Source organism: Macaca fascicularis, chromosome 7, assembly GCF_037993035.2.
Source record: "Macaca fascicularis isolate 582-1 chromosome 7, T2T-MFA8v1.1".
NCBI classification, from domain to species: domain Eukaryota; kingdom Metazoa; phylum Chordata; class Mammalia; order Primates; family Cercopithecidae; genus Macaca; species Macaca fascicularis.
In genome coordinates this window covers 43953724-43974041 of record NC_088381.1, presented here as the reverse complement: position 1 = coordinate 43974041, position 20318 = coordinate 43953724, and the positions used below count along the sequence as shown (strand labels likewise).

The window sequence follows — 20318 nt, the reverse complement described above, 5'->3', positions numbered from 1 at the left end:
ACAATTTAGAGTCAGAAGTGAACCTAATCCAAACTATATGTCCTATGGAAGAGGAAAGTGTCCCTATGGAAGAGGAAGACGTCCAGAGAGGTGAAGTGACTAGCTCAAAGTCGCTACTTGTGAGAATGCCAAAGCCATGGTCAGATCTCAGTATTCTGACTCGCCATCAAGTGCTTTCCACTAGACATACTAATTATTGGTAGCCTGTCTGAGGGAAATAAACCATAGCCCCAAACAGAAGTGGAATCCATGTTGGCACATTTGGGTGGTGCTACGTACTCACAAATTCTCAGGATTCATTGGGAAAGTAGGGAAAGTCTTCCAAATTTCCTCACTATACATATTCTACATGTAGAGAATAGAATTTTATACTATACAGGAATCAGTCTTAATAATCTGGTTAACAGGTAGGCTCTCTTCCTCTACACAACCCTTTACCTGATATGTCCACAGGAATCCTTTTAAACAAGTAGGGGTGCAGATCAACAAGGATATGACTATTAGCTCTTCTGACCCATCTCACAAGTCAGTGTCAACAGTTATCTATTACTATAATGTTGTATCCTAGGTAAGAGTCTCCATTATTATTCTAATTATTTGGAATCTATAAAAAGAGGGGGTATGTGCAGCAAAGAATTAACCTTACCCAAAGAGGGGTCCAGTCTTTGCCCCTGGCTACTGGGAGGTGATCTCTAGGCCCCTGGGATGTCCTGCCTGATAGAAAAGTCTTTGTCTGTGGGCTTTAGCCACCAGACAGTCTAACAACATGACTTATAATGGGTGTTTTGATCCATGCTGTATCAGCTCAGACCTCTGGAACAGCGGGAGACTAAAAGTATTCAGGAGGGGCTGGAGATTAATGGTCAACCACAAGAGCAGTGTGAGATTGAGCCCCAGTAAAAATTCTGGACATCAAAGCCTCAGATAAGCTTCTCTAGTTGCAATATTCTATGCATATTGTCACATATTGTGGCTGGGAGGAAGTAATGCAGGTAATGATGTCCATGACTCCACAGGGGTAAGATTACCAAAAGCTCTGTGTCTGGACCCCTCCTGGATTCTGTCCTATGCATCTCTTCCCTTGGCTGATTAATTTGTATGCTTTCAGTATAATAAAACTGGAGGTGTGAGCACAGCACTTTCCTCAGTTCTACGAATAGTTCTAGTGAATCATTGAATGTGAGGGTGGTGATGGGGCCCCTAAGTTTGTACCCAGCTTGTCTGAGTGAGGTGGTTCTGGGGACCTCTAAACTTGCAGGTAATGAGTGTTGAAGTTAGGGCAGTTTTTTGGGGACTGTTCCCTCAGACTTTGCAGTTTGGTTAAATTCATTGCTCGGTGATGGTGAAAGTGAGGGTGATAAAAGATCAGGTAAGATTTAGGTATGATTCTTAAAGGGGAAGTGTATGAAATTGGTGAGTTCAGGGGCTTGTATTTGGGAAAAGGTAGATTTAGGGAAATCTCTCCTAGATGGGAGGTAAGAGATCAAAATTCTGCCAGAAAAATTAGATCCCTTTCATAAGACCCACTTCAGACCGACTGAGTGACAGTCCTGATAGAGTGACCTTACACAAATGACTTCAAGACTTACTCAAATGCAGCTATTATATATGTGATAGTTAAAACCGATGATATATGTGGAAATATCTTAAAGCTACCTCACATAAATGTGAAAACAAAATGCCATAATCATTTCAGAAACATCTTAGTGCAACTGTTACAAACTGTCCTGTATTGGACAAGACTTTCTTGACATTTCCCCTCTCAAATTAAAAAGCTCCTTCACCAAGTTTCTAAATGTTATATCTTTTCATTCCAAGTTATCTTGATTGTTCTGTGTGTGTGTGTTCCCCAACAAGGAACATTTAGATCTAAAAAAACTGGGGAGTTTAAGAAAAGCAATGCACATATTTCAATTTGTCTCCAAATTTCTTATCACCTCCTAGAGTGTCTGATTTGTCTCTCCTCCGCTCCCGACGTGATGGGTTCAAATTTTTCAGAATGTAACATTTAAAAATGGGGCCTCAGCGTGAGTTTTCCCAGAGGCAGAAAGGTCGTACTTCTGGGGCGTAACCTACACGGTAAGTCACCGGGAGTGCGCTGAGCCGTGGGGGAAGGTCTGGATGGGCATTTTGGGGAGCCTCTCGCGTGTAGAAGGCAGTCTAGGGACGGCGCACCAAATGGCTAAGCGCCCGTGAATCGGCGCGCGGGGCCTCGCTCGGAAGTGGCACGGCTGGGCAGGGCCGGGGGAGGCCCGTTTCCCACCTGGATTAAGATGGATCCGACAGGGTCGTGGTTTTCAGTGTTCTGAGCCATGGCTAGGTCAGGGAATTGCTACCTCCGCGGAGGCGCGGTTTCCAAGCATGGAAACCTTCAGCCGGGGCCGCTCGTCCCCATGGCAACACTACGCGCGGCCTGGCCTGTTCCACGCTGGGAGCGGAAGGGGGCCTGGGGGCGGGGTCAGGGCAGCCTGGTCATTCCGAGAACGCCCTCCCCGGCGTGTCTCCCCCTCGCGCCGGCGGCCATGGTGCAGTCCAAGGCGGAAGCGGCTGCCAGACGGAACCGGCTTGCGAGCGCAGCTATGGCTGCGGGCGTACCCTGTGCGTTGGTCACCAGCTGCTCCTCCGTCTTCTCTGGAGACCAGCTGGTCCAACGTGAGTAGATAGGCGCCTGGGCCGACCTCCAAGGCCCCTGAGTCTCGGCGGGCGACGGACCCAGCACCTCGGCCTCTCTGGGCCTTGTCCTCGCCGCGGGCCCTGCGTTCTTCCTCCAGTCAATGGAGGCGCCCAGTCACCCCAGGTGGCTGCCTCTGGCTCTTAATCTCGTGCTTTTCTGCCCACCCGGCCCTCTTCTGCGTTCCTTTCGGCTTCTTGTGTAAAGTGAGACTGATTTCCCGCTCTGCCCAGCCCAGCCCACAGGTTTTTGCGAGGATCCGTTGAGATGAACCTGAAGGCTCTGCGGAAATTGCGCTAGGTTACAGGAGTGTAAGGTGCTGGAATTGTTGATATCGTGATGTTGCTATCCTTGCTGCTCTGGGGAGTGTTTCCTTTGAATTCTTGGTTGCTTCTTAATGTGTACATTATAAGACTTCTTAGCTTTGTCCCCTGCACTCTAGTTATTCACGCCTTTCTTCTGAGGCATGGGCTCTCCGCCAACATGAGTTTTTGGGTATGACTGGGCTAGTGCTTTTGCTTATAGACTCTCATAATGGCTGTCAGACTTAGTAACTCTTAAAAGAGAGAACATGGGACTGGGTCATAAGCCAACGTCTACTAAAGGGCTCTGTGAAGTTGAATTATAGGTAATTCAAGACTTCTGTTTTAAGTGTTTTAAGTGTATGGCTTAGAATCAGAGTAGTGACTTAGCTGTATGATCTCAAGCAAGTCACCTAATCTACCTTCCTACCTACCTTCCTTCTTTTCTTCCTTTCTTCTTCCTTTCCTTTCCTTTTCTTTCTTTTTCTTTTTCTTTTTCTCTGTTCTGTTCTGTTCTGTTCTGTTCTGTTGACGGGATCTTGCTCTGTCGCCCAGGCTGGAGTGCATTGATGCGATCATAGCTCACTTCAGCCTGGAACTCCTGGGCTCAAGTGATCCTCCGGCCTCAGTCTCCCAAGTAGCTGGAACTACAGGCTCACACCACGAACCTTGGCTATTTTTTTTATTTTTTGTAGAGCCAGGGTCTTGCTATGTTGCTCAGGCTGGTCTCCAACTCCTGGTTTCAAGTGATCCTCCTGTCTTGGCCTCCCAAAGTGCTGAGATTACAGGCGTGAGCCACTGTGCCTGGCTACCCTTCACTTTCTCTTTTCTCTCCTTTTTTTAATTTTTATTTTGAGATAGGGTCTCACTCTGCTGCCCAGGCTGGAGTGCAGTGGCATTAGCTCACTGCAACTGCTGCCTCCTGGGCTCAAGCCATCCCCCCACCTCAGCCTCCCAAGTATCTGGGACTACAGGTGGGTGCCACCATGCCCGGCTAATTGCCCCCCTGCCCCCGCATCATACGGGGTTGGGCCATGTTGCCCAGGCTGGTCTGGAACTCCTGGGCTCAAGTGATCTAACTGCCTTGGCCTCCCAAAGTACTGGGATTACAGATGTGAGTCACCACCGCGCCTGGCCCCTTCACCTTCTATCTATAAAGTAGGGATAATTTTCACAGGATTGTGCTTAACCCAGAGTCTGGCACGTAGTAAACATTTGATAAATCGTAGACATTATTATTAAGGCACATTACTATCTCTGTAACCCTCAATTTCCTGATCCTTAAAATGGGGCATATGAGCCTATTTCAGGAGTATTTGAAGGACAGATGATGTGACATTTTGAACACACTTTGTAAACTGTAAAGCATTGTATAATTATAATTTCTTTGCTACACCTGTCAAATGACAGAATTAGGTAAGATGCCCCTTCAGTGCAGATATTATATGACTTAGTTAACATTTGTGATCACTTAGAAAGTTCCTTGCTAGGGTGAAAACTTAATTATAGTATTTAACTAAGTGGTAACTAGCTGGTCTAATTAGGCCATTTTGCTACCTTTAAGCAGTGCTCCTTCCCATTTCCTCCCTTCCCTCCTTTCTTCCTTCTTCCTTCCTTTCTCTTTTTTTCTTTGTTTCATTGTAAAACTAGTGCATACTTATTAAGTAAAATTTAGCATACAGAGAAAAGAAAATAGCCATAGTCTCATTACCCAACTACAAATACTGCTAACGTTTCTTTCCAGTCTGTTTTTCCAATGCAGTTTCTTAAAAAGAAATAATTGTAATTACATTTGATACACAGTTATTTCTTTTTTTTTTTTTTTTTTAAACAGAGTCTCACCCTGTAGCCCAGGCTAGGCTGGAGTGCAGTGGCGCGGTCTCGGCTCACTGCAAGCTCTGCCTCCCGGGTTCACGCCGTTCTCCTGCCTCAGCCTCCCGAGTAGCTGGGACTACAGGCGCCCACCACCACGCCTGGCTAATTTTTTGTATTGTTAGTAGAGACGGGGTTTCACTGTGTTAGCCAGGATAGTCTTGATCTCCTGACCTCGTGATCCACCCGCCTCAGCCTCCCAAAGTGCTGGGATTATAGGCGTGAGCCACCACACCTGGCCATTTAAAAATTTTTTTAAATACACAGTTCTTATCCTGAGATTTATCAAAAATCAGTTTCTCACATTTATCCGTCTAGTGAATAAACCAGAATTTGCTCGAGATTCTTAAAGATGTAACTAACTTTCCAAAAGACTTACATGCATTTGGAATCCTATTAGCGATACATGAAAGTCTTTTAAAGACATTCTCAGGAATGTTAATTATTCTGTTGGCTACAGTGCTCTGTTGTGTGCTTTAATGATCCCAATGGGCAAAGGTGGTCACTGCCTTGAAGTAGCTGATTACCTGTAGTTAGCAAATAGTAACATTGTACTTCTGTAAAGTGTATTAGCATTATTGGGGGTAAAATTAATTCTGTAAAATAATCCATTTTATCTCTGTATGTAAAATGCTCTTAGATAATTCCAATTCGGGTTAAAATCAGTTGACCTTTCCATTGCAACTCGTTACTGTCATGTAGTAAAAAATAAAAGAACAGCTAGTGAGCAGATTGCTTGAATAAGGAAAAGTGAACCATAAAAGAGGGCTTATCATTTCTTCCAAGGTTATGAGTAGGGTAGCAGTGGATAGTGTTAAAATGAAGTATTTGCTGAGCATTTATTCTTTGACTGTAATTAAAGATGGGATTAAATTAATCACAGGTTGACTAATTCTGAAGTAAGAGATGGAGCCCGCATAATATTTTGTCAAGTGTTTGGTGATATTAGGCTGTAGAATAGTTTTGGATTGAATTGGATCTGCCTTTTTGGGAAGGTTTGATTCTACTTCATGTATCAGCGAGGGAAACCTTTAGGGTTCTCCAATTTCTCTTTCCTTGGACATCTGATCTATCTTATCTTAGTGCTTTTAACCACCAGTGGGAAATATAACCAAATAACAGTTTATTAGAAATATTCTTAAAATAGTCCAAACGCAGTGGCACATGCTTGGAATTCCAACACTTTGGGAGGCCAGGGCGGGAGGATCATTTGAGCCCAGGAGTTCAAGACCAGCCTAGGCAACATAGGGAGACCTAGTTTCTACAAAATAAAAATAAAAATGTTAACAAATTAGCCGGGCATGGTGGTATGTGCCTGTTGTCCTAGCTCCTTGGAATGCTGAGGTGGGAGGATTGCTTGAGCCTGGGAGATCGAGGCTGCAGTGAGTTCTGATGGTACTACTGCCTTCCAGCCTAGGCGACAGAGCGAGACCCTGTCTCAGATACGCACACACACTTAAAATAAGAATCACTGGGTCTCTACTATGCGTAAAGTGCATGCATGGACTTCATTAGAAACTTTTTCTTTTTGTCACTCAAAGGCCTTATTTGTGGTATTCTGTGTGGATGTCTAACATCGGATAAAAGGGGCATTACTGACAGGGTAGATTTTTTATTTTGTTTTATTTTATTTTATTTTATTTTATTTTATTTTTTTTTTGAGACAGAGTCTCGCTCTGTCGCCCAGGCTGGAGTGCAGTGGCATGATCTCGGCTCTCTGCAAGCTCTGCCTCCCGGGTTCACGCTGTTCTCCTGCCTCAGCCTCCTGAGTAGCTGGGACTACAGGCGCCCACCACCATGTCTGGCTAATTTTTTGTATTTTTTAGTAGTGACGGGGTTTCACCATGTTAGCCAGGATGGTCTCGATCTCCTGACCTCGTGATCCTCCCGCCTTGGCCTCCCAAAGTGCTGGGATTACAGGCATGAGCCACCGTGCCTAGCAACAGGGTAGACTTTTTAAAAGGAAATGAAGCCTCAGGATGCTTGAAGGACTTGTAATACATGATAAGAGAGCAAATGTCTACTCCACGGCCAGAGCTCTTTCCACCTCACATATATTTTACCAAAGTTTTACTTTATTCTGGAAAAGTATATTCTGATGAATATTTATTAAACACAGAGACAGTCTCTGTTCCAGTTACTGCAGCTAAAATAATGCCTAAGATACTGTTCCTGCCCTTGAGAGGAATGTAGAAAATGTATCCTCCATGGGCCAGGCATGGTGGCTCATGCCTGTAATCCCAGCACTTTGGGAGGCCAAGGCAGGCAAATCACTTGAGGTCAGGAGTTCAAAACCAGCCTGGCCAACATGGAGAAACCCCATCTCTACTAAAAATTAAAAAAATAGCTGGGCATGGTGGTGCAATGCCTATAATCCTAGCTACTCAGGTGGCTGAGGCAGGAGGATCACTTGAACCCAGCAGGCAGAGGTTGCAGTGAGCCGAGATCATGCCACTACACACCACCCTGGGTGACAGTGAGACCCTGTCTCAAAGTCTCAAGAAAAAAAAAAAGGAAGTGTATGCCCCACCTGTGAAAATATTAAAATGAAGATACGTAAGTTTTAACATCTTACTCTACTTCCCTAGAAGGAACTTTAGATAGAAAAGTCCATGGAAACTTGTTTGGTTTTAAAGTATGTAATGCCGACTCAGCAACTGTAGTCCATTCAGTTTCTACATCTGAACGAAATTCTTCCTTTTAGTGAAATGTAGGAATCTGGAGCTCTTAAAATCATAACAAGCATTCATATGTGTATCTGTACTCTTCCCAAACATGTTTTCACATTATTTAGTTTGGTCTTTGTATCCCTGTGAAGGTAGGTTGTGTCCATTTTACAGATGAAGAAACTGTGCTTTGGAAATACTAAATGACTTGCCCAGGTGCTGAAGCATATGTTCAAATTCAGGATTTCTATGCACGGGAATGTGTGAATGTAATGTGTTGAGATTCCTTAGCAGTCAGAACTATTTAAATTTAAGGTCGTGGCACTGGTGTAAGCAATGATAGAGAAGATTAACCCCTAAACGGTTTTAAATATGCTCACATTGCCTATTTGGGATGATTAATTCTGAATGGAGGGGGAAAAAATTGTTGCCGTTGAAACCAATATAGGTCTTCTGGGCAACAGAGGACCTGTATTAAATGGAGCATTATTTAATATGCGTATTGTATTAAATACTTATTAAAAAGAGCATTGTGCATACCTGATAGGTAGTCTAACAATGTCTGGATTTTTATTTTCTCAATTGAGTGAACTCAGAGATGATATGTATTGGTGGTTCTTACTGTACAGGATTAACATTAAAAATAAAGGGTTGTTCGAAATCATTTCTGACATCTCTTCTAGATGTAAAATTCTGTGTTATTGGCCGGGCGCGGTGGCTCACGCCTGTAATCCCAGCACTTTGCAAGGCTGAAGGGGGCTGATCACCTGAGTTCGGGAGTTCGAGAGCAGCCTGGCCAGCATGGTGAAACCCCATCTCTACTAAAAATGCAAAAATTAGCCGGGCATGGTGGTGCGTGCCTGTAATCCCAGCTACTCAGGAGGTTGAGGCAGGAGGATTGCTTGAACCTGGGAGGCAGAGGTTAAAGTAAGCTCAGATCACGCCACTGCACTCTACCCTGGGCGACAAAGTGAGACCCTGTCTCAAAAAAAAAAAAAAAAAAATCTGTGTTATTATGTTACTTATTTTTATGCAAGATTTATGTAATGCTTCTTAACTTGACTTAATGTTTTTCCTGTTTTAGTTTTTGAGAACTTAGGAATCAAGCCTTATTTTAAGGTTGCAGTAGATGACTTGTGGAGTAGAAAATTTAACCTTTTGTGTTTGAAATTCAGATGCATTTACCCGTAGAAACAACCCTCCGGTCCTCAGGTTTCTGAAACTGCAGAACCAGAAAGCACAATTATATAATGGGTAAACTAGGCTTTGGAGAGTTACACAGGAAAGCCAGCCATATTCATGACATTGCTTCTTTGGAAAACATGCATTCTTCTGCAAGATTGGGAGTTTGTTTCTAGGTCTGTCAGACTCCTATACTTACAAAAGTATCTTCAAGTAATTTACTAAAGAGAACATTATTATTTCAAAGGTAGTGCTTTGTGCTGCTTTGACACCATTGTCTAGGAACAGAATGGAGATAAAAACTTAAGTCTTCAAATGTGCATTTTTCTGTAGCTACTTGAGGTATTCTGAGTGCACCCTTTGGTTTACTCGGGGAATAAGTAATTTTTACTTAAGCAAAGTTACTTATTTTGTTGTGTTAAGAGGACTCTGCCTTTGATTGGACTGTATATTTCCAAGTCTTTATTTTCTTCAAAGAATGGAAGATTGGGCCAGCAGGATGAACCGCAAGGGCCTCGAGTTGTCATCACAGAGTGATTCAGTAGATGGTCTGATGAGGGCATTGATTTCAACTGATGACTGGGGTGAGGGAACTGATTGTTTTTAGCTATGATACTTAATATATTTATATTTTTTCAACCAACATTGAAAGAAGGACTGATTTTTGTGTTTATGTTTATTTAAAGAGGGAGGTTGTCATCAATCTAGGAGGAAGAGACGCTTAAATGTTCACATTTTCTCCAGACCCAAAGGGACTTCAAAAAAAAAACATGTCTACATTACGTTCCAGTATGTGTGTATGTGAAATTAAAGCTCGGTATAGCTGTGGTTTCCCAAAGTTGTTCAGTTCCCAAAAGCTGGGGAGCCAAGATTCAATTCTAGTTCTATACATGTAAAATATGGTCAACTTAGCAACTAGACTGTGTGGATTCAGAGTGCAGGTGGCAGTAGGAGAAATTGCAGTAGATGATTTTACTATTAAAATGAAAACGTCTATTGCTCTCAAAATCAGTTTACAATTAGTTTATTCTTTGGTGGTAGTTGAAACCTTAGTAGATAAAGTGTGGTAAGTTAAATAATAAATGAAAATGACTCTATTGGTGTGCAGTTTGTTTCCTTACTTGTGGAGTAGAGAATTTGACTTTTCGTGTGAGGTTTTAGACTAGTCTTTTAGATATTGTTGATGTGTGAAATGATTATAAGGTGTTCTTTCATTAAATGGCATACCCATAAATGAGGCAGTGGTGGAGAGTAGGAGGAGAAATACCAGTGGAACAGTATTACACAGCGGCCCATATTGTACAAAACTACTTATGATACAGAGAATATTGTATCATCCTGGAGGGTTCTGAGCATGTTTAGAATCAGACTTTTATTTCTGGACCATCTAACTGCTTTGTTTTTGTATGGCAAAAGGTAAAAATCTAGAAAGTATGCAGTGGTCATTTGGTTTAAGCAACTTGCTGCCTTTTCCCTCAAGGAATATGCCCCCAATAATTCATCAACAAATAATGACACTCAACAAATAATGCAATCTGATATAAAATCATTTTTTGTAAGATCAAGGTGTGTCCAGAATTGGTTTCTTCCGGTGGGTTCTTGGTCTCGCTGACTTCAAGAATGAAGCCGTGGACCCTCGCAGTGAGTGTTACAGTTCTTAAAGATGGTGTGTGCGGAGTTTGTTCCTTCAGATGTTCAGATATGTCTGGACTTTCTTCCTTCCGGTGGGTTTATGGTCTTGCTGACTTCAGGAGTGAAGCCGCAGACCTTGGCAGTGAGTGTTACAGCTCTTAAAGGTAGTGCGGACCCAAAGAGTGAGCAGCAGCAAGATTTATTGTGAAGAGCAAAAGAACAAAGCTTCCACAGCGTGGAAGGGACCCGAGCCGGTTGCTGCTGCTGGCTCAGGTGGCCAGCTTTTATTCCCTTATTTGGCCCTGTCTACATCCTGCTGATTGGTCCATTTTACAGAGTACTGATTGGTCCATTTTACAGAGTGCTGATTGGTGCATTTACACTCCTTTAGCTAGACACAGAGTGCTGATTGGTGCGTTTTTACAGAGTGCTGATTGGTGTGTTTACAATCCTTTAGCTAGGCAGAAAAGTTCTCCAAGTTCCCACTCAACTCAGGAAGTCCGCTGGCTTTACCTCTCAATCACCCCTCTAAACAGGACACCCCAGTTGCTGTTAGGAATTGGACAATGACCACTCTAGCTACTGCCTGCTCGATAGGGGCAAAGAAGGGGCCCTGCAGTTGTAGTGTCCTCCAGAGGGGAACTCTTTAGGCCAGTGAAAGGGCCAGCAGGTTGGTCCAGGGGTCCTCAGTAGAATTTGTTAGTTGAGCTCATTTGGGGTTCCATTTGTAAGACCATCTGTTGCTTGATGGCCTCGATCCTAGAGGAAACAAATTTGACAAAGAGGTTAAAAATACAGGGCCCGAAGGCAAGTAATAGCAAGATGGCTGTCATGGGACCTAGAAAGGGGAGAAGCCATGTTGCCCAACTCCAGAGGTTGGTATAAGAGTTTGAAAGGTGGTGTCTGATTTCAGAAGCTTTTTTCTGTAAATGCCTGGCAGCCTCTCATACTATCTCTGACTGGTTAGTGTAAAAACAACACTCTTCCCTTAAGAAGGTGCAGAGTCCTCCTTTCTCAGCAGTGAGGAGGTCTAGGCCTCAGCGGTTTTGGAGAGTCACTGCTGTGAAAGTCTATTTGGGATCGTTAAGGATAGATATCGTTATTTCTTGCAAACTGTCTGAGAAATCCGTTGAGAATGTGGGTAGTAGGATAATACATGTTAGTTACACTGTTAACTTTTAGCAAACTTTACTTTTGTTGAAAACCTTGTAAGTTTGAGATTTCAATTATTCTTTGCTATTAGTAAGACCTCGTTCAGTCCATATTAACTTAGAATTCATGTAGATGGCTCCTTCCTGATGCTGTAAGTACTTTAAGATTTGGCTGAGTGCAAACAACTCCCACGTTTGAGCAGACCAATTATTAGGCAGTTTTTCTAACTCTGCTTCTACAAGAGTTTCCTTGTCACTTACTGAATACCCATTGTGTCTTTTTCTCTTAATCGCCTGGGAGGAACCATCTATTATCCTGTCCTGAAGGGAGTTCTTCCTAAGTCTGCTCGGACCTTTGTATAGTAATTAATTAAGATTTAGATCCCCTGTTAGGAAACTTGCTGGGTTAAGGATTTTTGATAGGAAGGCTATAGGTTGTCAGTGGCCTCAGTGCTTTTGAGCTACGCCCTTGTTTACACTGATAACAAGGTGGTATTGGAGTGTTTATAGGGTTATGGAGAAGACCTTCAATTATCAATTATAGGTTTCAAATTTACCCTGGCTTTTAAAGGAATAAGGTACACTTTTTTCTTCACTACTTCTCTCTTTCTCTCTCTCTGACTCCTTCTTTGTCTCTGTCTCTTCCTTGCTTTCCTTCTCTGTTTGACTTTCTGCCTCTCTGTCTCTTCCTCTGTCTCCTCTTTGTCTCTCTGTTTCTTCCTGTCTCTTTCTCTGACTTTCTCTTTCTCTCTTTCCTTCTGTCTTTGACTTTGTCTCTCTCTCTTTCTTTCTCTCTGACTCCCTTTGTCTGTCTCTTCCTCCCTTTCCTTCTCTCTTTGACTTTCTGCCTGTCTCTTCCTCTCTCTGTCTCTCTCTTTGACTCCTTGTCTCTCTTCTTCTCTCTCTTTCTCTCTCTTTCTCTCTTTCTGTCTCTTTCTCTCTTTCCTTTCTGCTGGTCTTTCCCTGCCTCTGCCACCCACTTATGCTGCTGTTCTCCCCTCTCCTTCCCCTTTTGATGGCTTTAACAGTGTAAGACTGCCACCTCTTTGGGTTTTTGCACCGTGTGCAATAGCTCCATGGTTTCCTTGTGATATTTAATGGGGGTTTCCCTAGAAGTTAGGAACTCTCTTTCTCTCCACATTGCAGCATGTCCGTGTAGGATTAGATAAGCATACTTACTATCTGTAGCAAAGTCTCCCAATTACAACTGGGGAGGTGGGAGAAATACCTGGTTACAGGCTGTCCCAGGATTCCTCGGATGGTAATGGACCTTGAGGACAGTCTGGGACAGGAGATTAACACTGAGAAGGCTGCACCAGTGTCCAGGAGGAAGTCAATTTCCTGCCCCTCAATGGTTAAATGTACCTGGGGTTCAGTGAGGGCGATGACATGAGCTGGTGCTTGTTCCGGGCACCCTCAGTCCTGTTGTTGGATCATCTGGTTGGGGGCTTCTGGCCCAGAGAAACTTTGTCCTCTGGGGCAATGCACTTTCCAGTGATTGCCTCGGCATCGTGGACATGGGTGAGGGGGCAGCTTCATTGGACAATCTTTTTTAAAGTGTCCTTGCAAACCACACTGATAACAAGCCCCACCGGGTGATTGGCCTGCTCCATTTTCTGTCCTCTGTGAACCACCAAGGTTTGTTTATCTGAGGGCCATGACTAAGGCTCTGGCCTTTTTCTGATCTCGCTTTTCCTTTTGAGCCTGTTCCTCTTGGTTCCTGTTATAGAACACTGAGGTTGCCAGGTTGAATAACGCCTCCAGATTTTGTTCAGGGCCTAAGGCTTGCTTTTGGAGCTTTCTCCTGATATCTGTAGCTGATTGGGTAATACACTTATCTTTTAGGATCAGCCGACCCTCGAGTGAGTCAGGTGATAGGAGAGTATATTTTCTTAAGGCCTCCCGTAGCCGCTCGGGGAAGACAGAAGGATTTTCTTCCTTTCCCTGAGTTATGGTGGACATCATTGAATAATTCATGGACTTTTTCCTAATTCTCCTTAGTCCTTCTAGAACACAGGTCAACAGAAGTTTGCGACTCCAGTCCCCATGATTTCAGTCGAGGTCACAGTCGGGATCCATACTGGGGACAGCTTGCTGACCGGTAGGGAATTTGTCCCTTTCTTCGGCTGTCATTCTATCATTTACCTGACTAAGATACCAGCTATCTCAAAACTCTTGAGCCGCAGCTGAAGCCACATTCTTTTCATTAAAGGTCAGGGTTTGATCTAATAGCATGACTTCTCTCCAAGTGAAGTCAAAGGTGTGCCCTAGACCCTGTAGGACATCTATGTACCTATCAGGATCATCTGAAAACTTCCCCAGGTTTGCCTTGATCTGTTTTAACTCAGAGAGGTAGAAGGGGACATGTACCCGGGTTGGGCCAAATTGCCCTCCCCCTACAACTTGAAGGGGACATAACCAATAGCCTGGGGGTTTTTGTGGTCCTTTGGAGATTTCTTTGCTTGTTTCCTTCTGGGCAGAGGAGATTAGAGGAGGCTTATCATTAATAGGAAGGGGAGCTATAGGGAGGCTAGGATATGGAGATAAGCTGAGAGGTCCTCCTGTGGGATGTAAATTGCAAGCTTTGCATAGTTGTGTATTCTCCTTCAGTGAAAAGAAAGCTTGGACATAAGGTATTTCACTCCATTAGCCTTCCCTCTTACAGAAAAGGTCAAGCTGCAGGATAGTATTGTAATTTATACATCTCTCAGGTGGCCATTTTTCCCCATCAGAGAGAGAATATTGGGGCCAAGCCATAATGCAGAAAAAAATGAACTGCCCCTCTTTCAGGGTTTGCAGGTCAAATTGGTCCCAGTGGCTTAGGATGCATTTCAAGGGTGAGCCTGTTGGTGCCTGAGTGTTTACCATCTGAAAGACAACACCGCCTGCGGTTTTGGTTTGTTTCCCCTCTCCCCGCCCAAGAACTCGCAACGGTCCCTGGACCCTGCCGATCAGAATAGCTGTGCTCACCGATGCAGCAGCAGAAACACTAGTTTTCCTCCTAGACCACAAGGAGGACTGAGGAAGGTCGATTTAGTGGCCCTTACCGACGCATTCTCGAAAACCTGCACCCTTGCCTGTCCTCTTAGACCACAAAGAGGAACAAGGAAGCTTGGATTTAGTGGCCCTTACTGACGCATTCTCAAAAACCTGTTAGAGTCCTAAGCATTCTCCTGTTAGTATTGGGACTTTACCCCGTCCTATAAAGATGTTGTGCCCCAAAAATGAAGTGGGGGGCCATAACCTGAGGGAGGGAAGGGATCTCCAAGGTTGGAAGAGTGATGCCTTTTGTCCTCACTTCTCATCATATGATAGGAAGGATATCATTTCTGAAGCTCCCCATATTCTAGCTTCAGGAATACATTTTGTTAGGCCTGCTAGTCTGAGGAGGGATCCTAAAATTCCAGATAAGATAGTACCCCCACCACCGACGGGGCTTTGCGCAAAGAATGTCTTTCTGATTGGTGAGCCCTGGTGCCTAAAGAAGGGAGTGGAGTCCTGGAGTTTATACTAGAAATCATTCTTATAGGAGAAACTAGAAAAGCACAAGAGACAGGGAGTGGTTGTGGAAGTGGGACTAGTCTCAGAGAAGAGAGGCTAGAGGAAGGTTGTCTGACAGGCATTAGGACCCAGGAGGCAAGGGTCAGGATAGATAGGATAGATGGGCGAGTCTCGTTTGGGTGATGTAACTTTGAGAGTTCCATTCATGGCCGAAGGGTCAACCAACTTGTTGTCAGGACCCTGGAGCTGAATGGCTTTCCTCTCTGTTGACCCTCGGCTCAGCCCAGAAGTACAGGAAAAGTGGAAGCTGGTTCCAGGCAAACCAATGCTCCCAACTCCAAAGAGTCAGGGGTTGTTAGAGAGCCCTTTCCCAGAAAGCCTGACACCCGTGTCTTTAGTCTGGCGGCCGCGCTAGTCGCTTTTAACTGGCCGACAGGTGCCTGGTATTTAGCCCCCAAATTCTAAGGAAAAATAGGATAGAATATCAAGCGAAAGGGGTCTGATGGTACTCACCGCTAGGCAATAGTCCCTTCATGGTCACCAAAATGTGTCCAGAATTCGTTCCTTTTGGTGAGTTCTTGATCTCGTTGACTTCAAGAATGAAGCTGTGGACCCTCACGGCCAGCGTTACAGTTCTTAAAGATGGTGTGTGGAGTTTGTTCCTTCAGATGTTCAGATGTGTCTGGAGTTTCTTCCTTCCGGTGGGCTCGTGGTCTCACTGACATCAGGAGTGAAGCCACAGACCTTGGCAGTGAGTGTTACAGCTCTTAAAGGTGGTGCATCCGGAGTTGTTTGTTCCTCCTGGTGGGTTCATGGTCTCGCTGACTTCAGGAATGAAGCCATAGACCCTCACAGTGAGTGTTACAGCTCATAAAGGTAGTGCGGACCCAAAGAGTGAGCAGCAGCAAGATGTATTGTGAAGAGCAAAAGAACAAAGCTTCCACAGCGTGGAAGGGGACCTGAGCAGGTTGCCGCTGCTGGCTTGGGTGGCCAGCTTTTATTCCCTTATTTGGCCCTGCCCACATCCTGCTGATTGGTCCATTTTACAGAGTGCTGATTGGTGCATTTACACTCCTTTAGCTAGACACAGAGTGCTGATTGGTATGTTTTTACAGAGTGCTTATTGGTGCGTTTACAATCCTTTAGCTAGACAGAAAAGTTCTCCTAGTCCCCCACTCAACCCAGGAAGTCCAGCTGGCTTCACCTCTCAAAGGTATGAAAATTATTTTAAGTTTGGCAAGAATGATAATTTGGACATAACATTGTATTTATTTTGGAGCCAGCACACACGGATTCCACAAATACGTCTCTAATAATTCTTATTCAGGAAGCAATATTGACATAGATTGATGGACCAGGACAGTTGTGAAACTCTTTTTTTTTTTTTTTTTTTTTTTGAGACAGGGTCTTGCTCTGTCACCCAGGCTGGAGTGCAGTGGCGTGATCTCGGCTCACTGCAACCTTCGCCTCCCAGGCTCAAGTGATTCTCCTGCGTCAGCCCCCCTACCCTACTCCAAGTAGCTGGGACTACAGGCTCAGGCCACCACACCTGGCTAATATTTGTATTTTTTGTAAAGAAGGGGTTTTGCCGTGTTGCCCAGGCTGGTCTTGAACTCCTGAGCTCAGCTGATCCGCTCACCTTGGCCTCCCAAAGTGCTGGGGTTACAGGTGTGAGCCAGCACACCTGGCCTGTTGTGAAACTATTAAAGAGGCTTTATGATAGTGTAGGTTCAGTAACAAAAACGTATTTAGAGTTTAATTTTCCATATGGATCTGATGGCTGGTTTGACACAGAAGTGGAGAAAAGTGTCAATGTATTTGGGTCAAACTCCAGCCTGCTCAGATCAGGAAAATGTTTGATCATTTGGTAATAAACAACACTGTGATCTTGATGTACCAGGGTGGCTGTTTTGTCTGACTTTTCCTGGAGTTGTATAGGGTTTCTGTGGTGAAAAAAAAAAATTTGTGGATTGAGTACTGAATTCTATCCTTTTTTTAGCTATCTGACTTTAAACAAGTTAACTTCATTCCATAAATATTGACCAGATTTGTTCAAATGTGCCATCCATTGTTCTAAGTACTTAAAACATTATGTGTCTCAGTCACCTACCTTATTAGTAATGGGGTCATTATCTCCCAGTTTTTATGGTTTTTAGCAGCTTTTTGGAATATAATTTAAGTAGTATAAAATCTGCCTGTTTTAATTGTATAATTCAGTGTTTTTTTAATATATTTACAGATTTGTGCAACCATCATTGCAATCTGATTGTAGAACATTTCCATCATTCCGGAAGGAACTTTGTGACTATTTGCAGTCACTCCTGAGCTCCATGCAACCACTAATGTACTTTTTGTCTTTGTAGATTTGCACATTGTATATAAATGGAATCATAATATGTGATCTTTTGTATCTGGCTTCTTTCACATAGCATAATGTTTTTGAAGTTCATCTATATTGTAGGATGTACTTCATATTCCATTGTATGGATATACCACATTTTATTTATCCGTTCATCAGTTGATGGACATTTGGATTGTTTCCACTTTTTGGCTATTGTGAATAATGCTGTTATGAACATTCTTGTGCAAGTTTTCATGGGACATCTGTTTTCATTTCTCTTGGGTAGATGCCTAGGAGTGGAATTGCTGGGTCATATGGTAAATTTATATTTGGTATTTTAAGAAACTGCCAAACTGTTTTCTTCCAGAGTGGCTGTACCATTTTATATTCCCATCAGTGAGGATTCTAATTTCTCCATATCTTTGGACAATAACAATACTTGTTATTATCTTTATTTTTTGTTATAGCTATTCTAGTGGATGTGAAGTAGTATTTCATTGTGGTTTTGATTTGCATTTCCTTAATAACTCATGATGTTGAGAATCTTTTCATGTGCATATAGTCCATTTTAATATCTTCTTTGGTGAAATGTCTATTCAGATCTTTTTTGCCCACTTTTTTTTTTTTTTTACCTATTTTATTTTTTTAACATGAAGTCTCACGCTCTTGCCCAGGCTGGAGTGCTGTGGTGTGATCTTGGCTCACTGCAGCCTCCGCCTCTGAGGTTCAAGCAATTCTTATGCCTCAGCTTCCCAAGAAGCTGGCATTACAGGTGTGTGCCACCACGCCTAGCTAATTTTTTATATTTTTGGTAGAGACGGGGTTTCGCCATGCTGGGCAGCCTTGTCTCAAATTCCTGGACTCAAGCAATCTACCCACTTTGGCCTCTCAAAGTGCTGGGATTACAGGCGTGAGCCACTGTGCCTAGCTCTTTTTTGCCCGCTTTTAAATTGGTTTTGTGGTCTTCTTATTAATGAAAAAGTTATTTATATATTCTGGTTACAAGTCCCTTATTGATATATAATAATTTGCAAACATTTTCTCCTGTTCTATGGCTTGGGTTTTGTTTTTCTTTGTGGTGTCTTGAAACAATTTTTACTTTCAATAATGTCTTACTTATTAGTGTTTTTGTTTTCCATGATTCATTGACCATCTGTTGCCCAATAATGATTTTACCCTTTTAGAGGAACCTTTTGAATGCTGGGACGTTGGATCTGTTAGCTTTCTGACATTTTCAGATCAAGCTTATTTTCAATACTTGAGTACAGGGGCTACAGAATGAATGTTCTCCATTATTCATTAAACTTACTCTGTTTTGGAAAATTCATCTCAAACATGTTTGTCTTTTTTTAGAGTAAATTAGCATCTACTGCAGATGTTGTCATCCTGAGCAGACATTGACATTTCTTGTAAGGTTTTATTACTTGATGCTGATTTGTTTATGAAAAATTACCATTTGAATATGAAAATTATTTTTATCTCATAATTGTCCTGTTTAGGCTTATGAATTCTTCTAGAAATCTATCATTCATAGATTATTTTCAAAGCTTCTGAGGTTAATTGCCAAATAATTTTTATGGTTAATAATCAAAGAAGACATTTTAGATAGACTTTATCAGAGAGAGATTTTATTAGATATAAATGGAAGATATTTTTATCTGGGGTAGGTAGTTGTGATGCCTGACTGTAATGCCTAGTTTCAGCTTTTTGAGAAAGAATAAAACCAATTTTGCATTCCAGAACTTTTATTTTGTTTCATGAATACAGCTAAGTAAATTCCATAAGGTTTCTTTGCTATAGGACAGGGTATCTCAGCTTCGACACTGTTGACCTTTTGGGCCAGACAATTCCTTGTCTTGTGGGGCTATCTTGTGCATTGTAGGGTGGCTGTTTAGCAGAATTTTTGACCTCTACTCACTAGATGCTAGTAACATACCCCTATTGTGATGCAAAAATGTCTCCAGGTGTTGACCTATGTCCCCTTGGTAGGGTTGGGGAGAATCTCATCCCCATAGAGAATCACTGCTTTAGGGGTATATTTAGAACTAGCAAGGGAATTCAGAGAAGTGCCTTACCCTTCTAAAATATAGGTAGGAATTGTCCATCAGCTGTGCCACTAGAATTGACAAAGTGGTCTTTGCATGCAGCCCATAAAACTTAGAGGCTGATGTTTCCTGCTTGATCTTTATAAAACCCTTCTCCATATTCTCTCTCCCTTTCCTGATTGCTTTTTTATGTTCTTGTGTGTATGTTTGACTGCATTGTACGGTCTTCTAAAAGCAAGCAGAGACACCCCCCACCCATCCCGCATCCCCCTACACCGCCCGCTGACTCTCCCCAATTATTTTAAGATGCAGCTGTGGTGACCAATTCCAGATGACTACTGGGAGAAAGTAAACTTGAGGAAAAAGAGGAGGACTGGGTTGGATTTCCTCTGCTTCAGCTTTAAAATGTTTCCGCTGTGATATAAAAAGCTTAAGAGCATGTGGAAATGCGAGTTTAGCGTGTAACCAGAAAAAAGGGGTGTGTCAGGAAGAGGTAATTAAGTGTTGTAAGCAACCCAGAATCTCTGTACTGTTGTTAAAGCAGTATGTTGCTTTAACTCAATCCAGTTACTCTTCCCTCAGCAAGTCTATACTACTCCAGTGATTGACCTGTCATACAGACTGCAGCAAATATCACGTATACTTGCACCAGGAGGCTGGGGTATGATTACACAGGGAGCCTCAGATATGAGTTTCCTGACGTTTGTCTGTGAAGTCTCAACTCTAATGTTGCACAGTTTTAACCTTTAAATACTACCATGCTACAAAGTCCCTTTCCACTGGAGCAGTATCATCTACTTTTAGTATTTAGGGACTAACCTGTTCACAACTACTACAAAATATTTGACAGAGTAGCACGCACCTTGTTTGACAGTCTCATGAAGTTGTGGGTAAGAAACTGTAGTTGCTTGCAACAGTATGAATCCAATATGATTTTTAAAAGTCTCTCTTTTCC

The 20318-nt window shown here is 43.0% G+C and overlaps 2 protein-coding genes and 1 long non-coding RNA gene across 10 annotated transcripts in view; 1 reads left to right on the top strand and 2 right to left on the bottom strand.

Annotated features, from left to right (window-relative positions):
* The window catches only part of IQCH (IQ motif containing H), a 256827-nt gene extending 254421 nt beyond the window's left edge, over positions 1-2406 (bottom strand). For both annotated transcript variants that reach the window (XM_065547585.2, XM_073996115.1), the window contains exon 1: positions 2264-2406. In XM_065547585.2, the coding sequence (XP_065403657.1) occupies positions 2264-2314 (51 nt within the window). In that variant the 5' untranslated portion in view covers positions 2315-2406. The remainder of the gene's footprint in view (positions 1-2263) is intronic.
* A 146-nt stretch (positions 2407-2552) lies between these two features.
* Positions 2553-20318, top strand: part of AAGAB (alpha and gamma adaptin binding protein) — a 60767-nt gene continuing 43001 nt past the window's right edge. For 2 of the 7 annotated variants that reach the window (XM_045395623.3, XM_045395622.3), the window contains exon 1: positions 2553-2652. In XM_045395623.3, the coding sequence (XP_045251558.1) occupies positions 2580-2652 (73 nt within the window). In that variant the 5' untranslated portion in view covers positions 2553-2579. Of the gene's footprint in view, positions 2988-20318 lie in introns of all 7 variants that reach the window. The other 5 variants (XM_073996114.1, XM_005559882.5, XM_073996113.1 and 2 more) reach the window with 3 other exon arrangements.
* LOC135971827 (uncharacterized) lies at positions 9704-15950 on the bottom strand. The gene is made up of 2 exons (XR_010588125.2): positions 15491-15950; positions 9704-11084 (listed from the first exon to the last, which is right to left on the bottom strand). It is a non-coding gene; the product is annotated as an uncharacterized lncRNA (long non-coding RNA).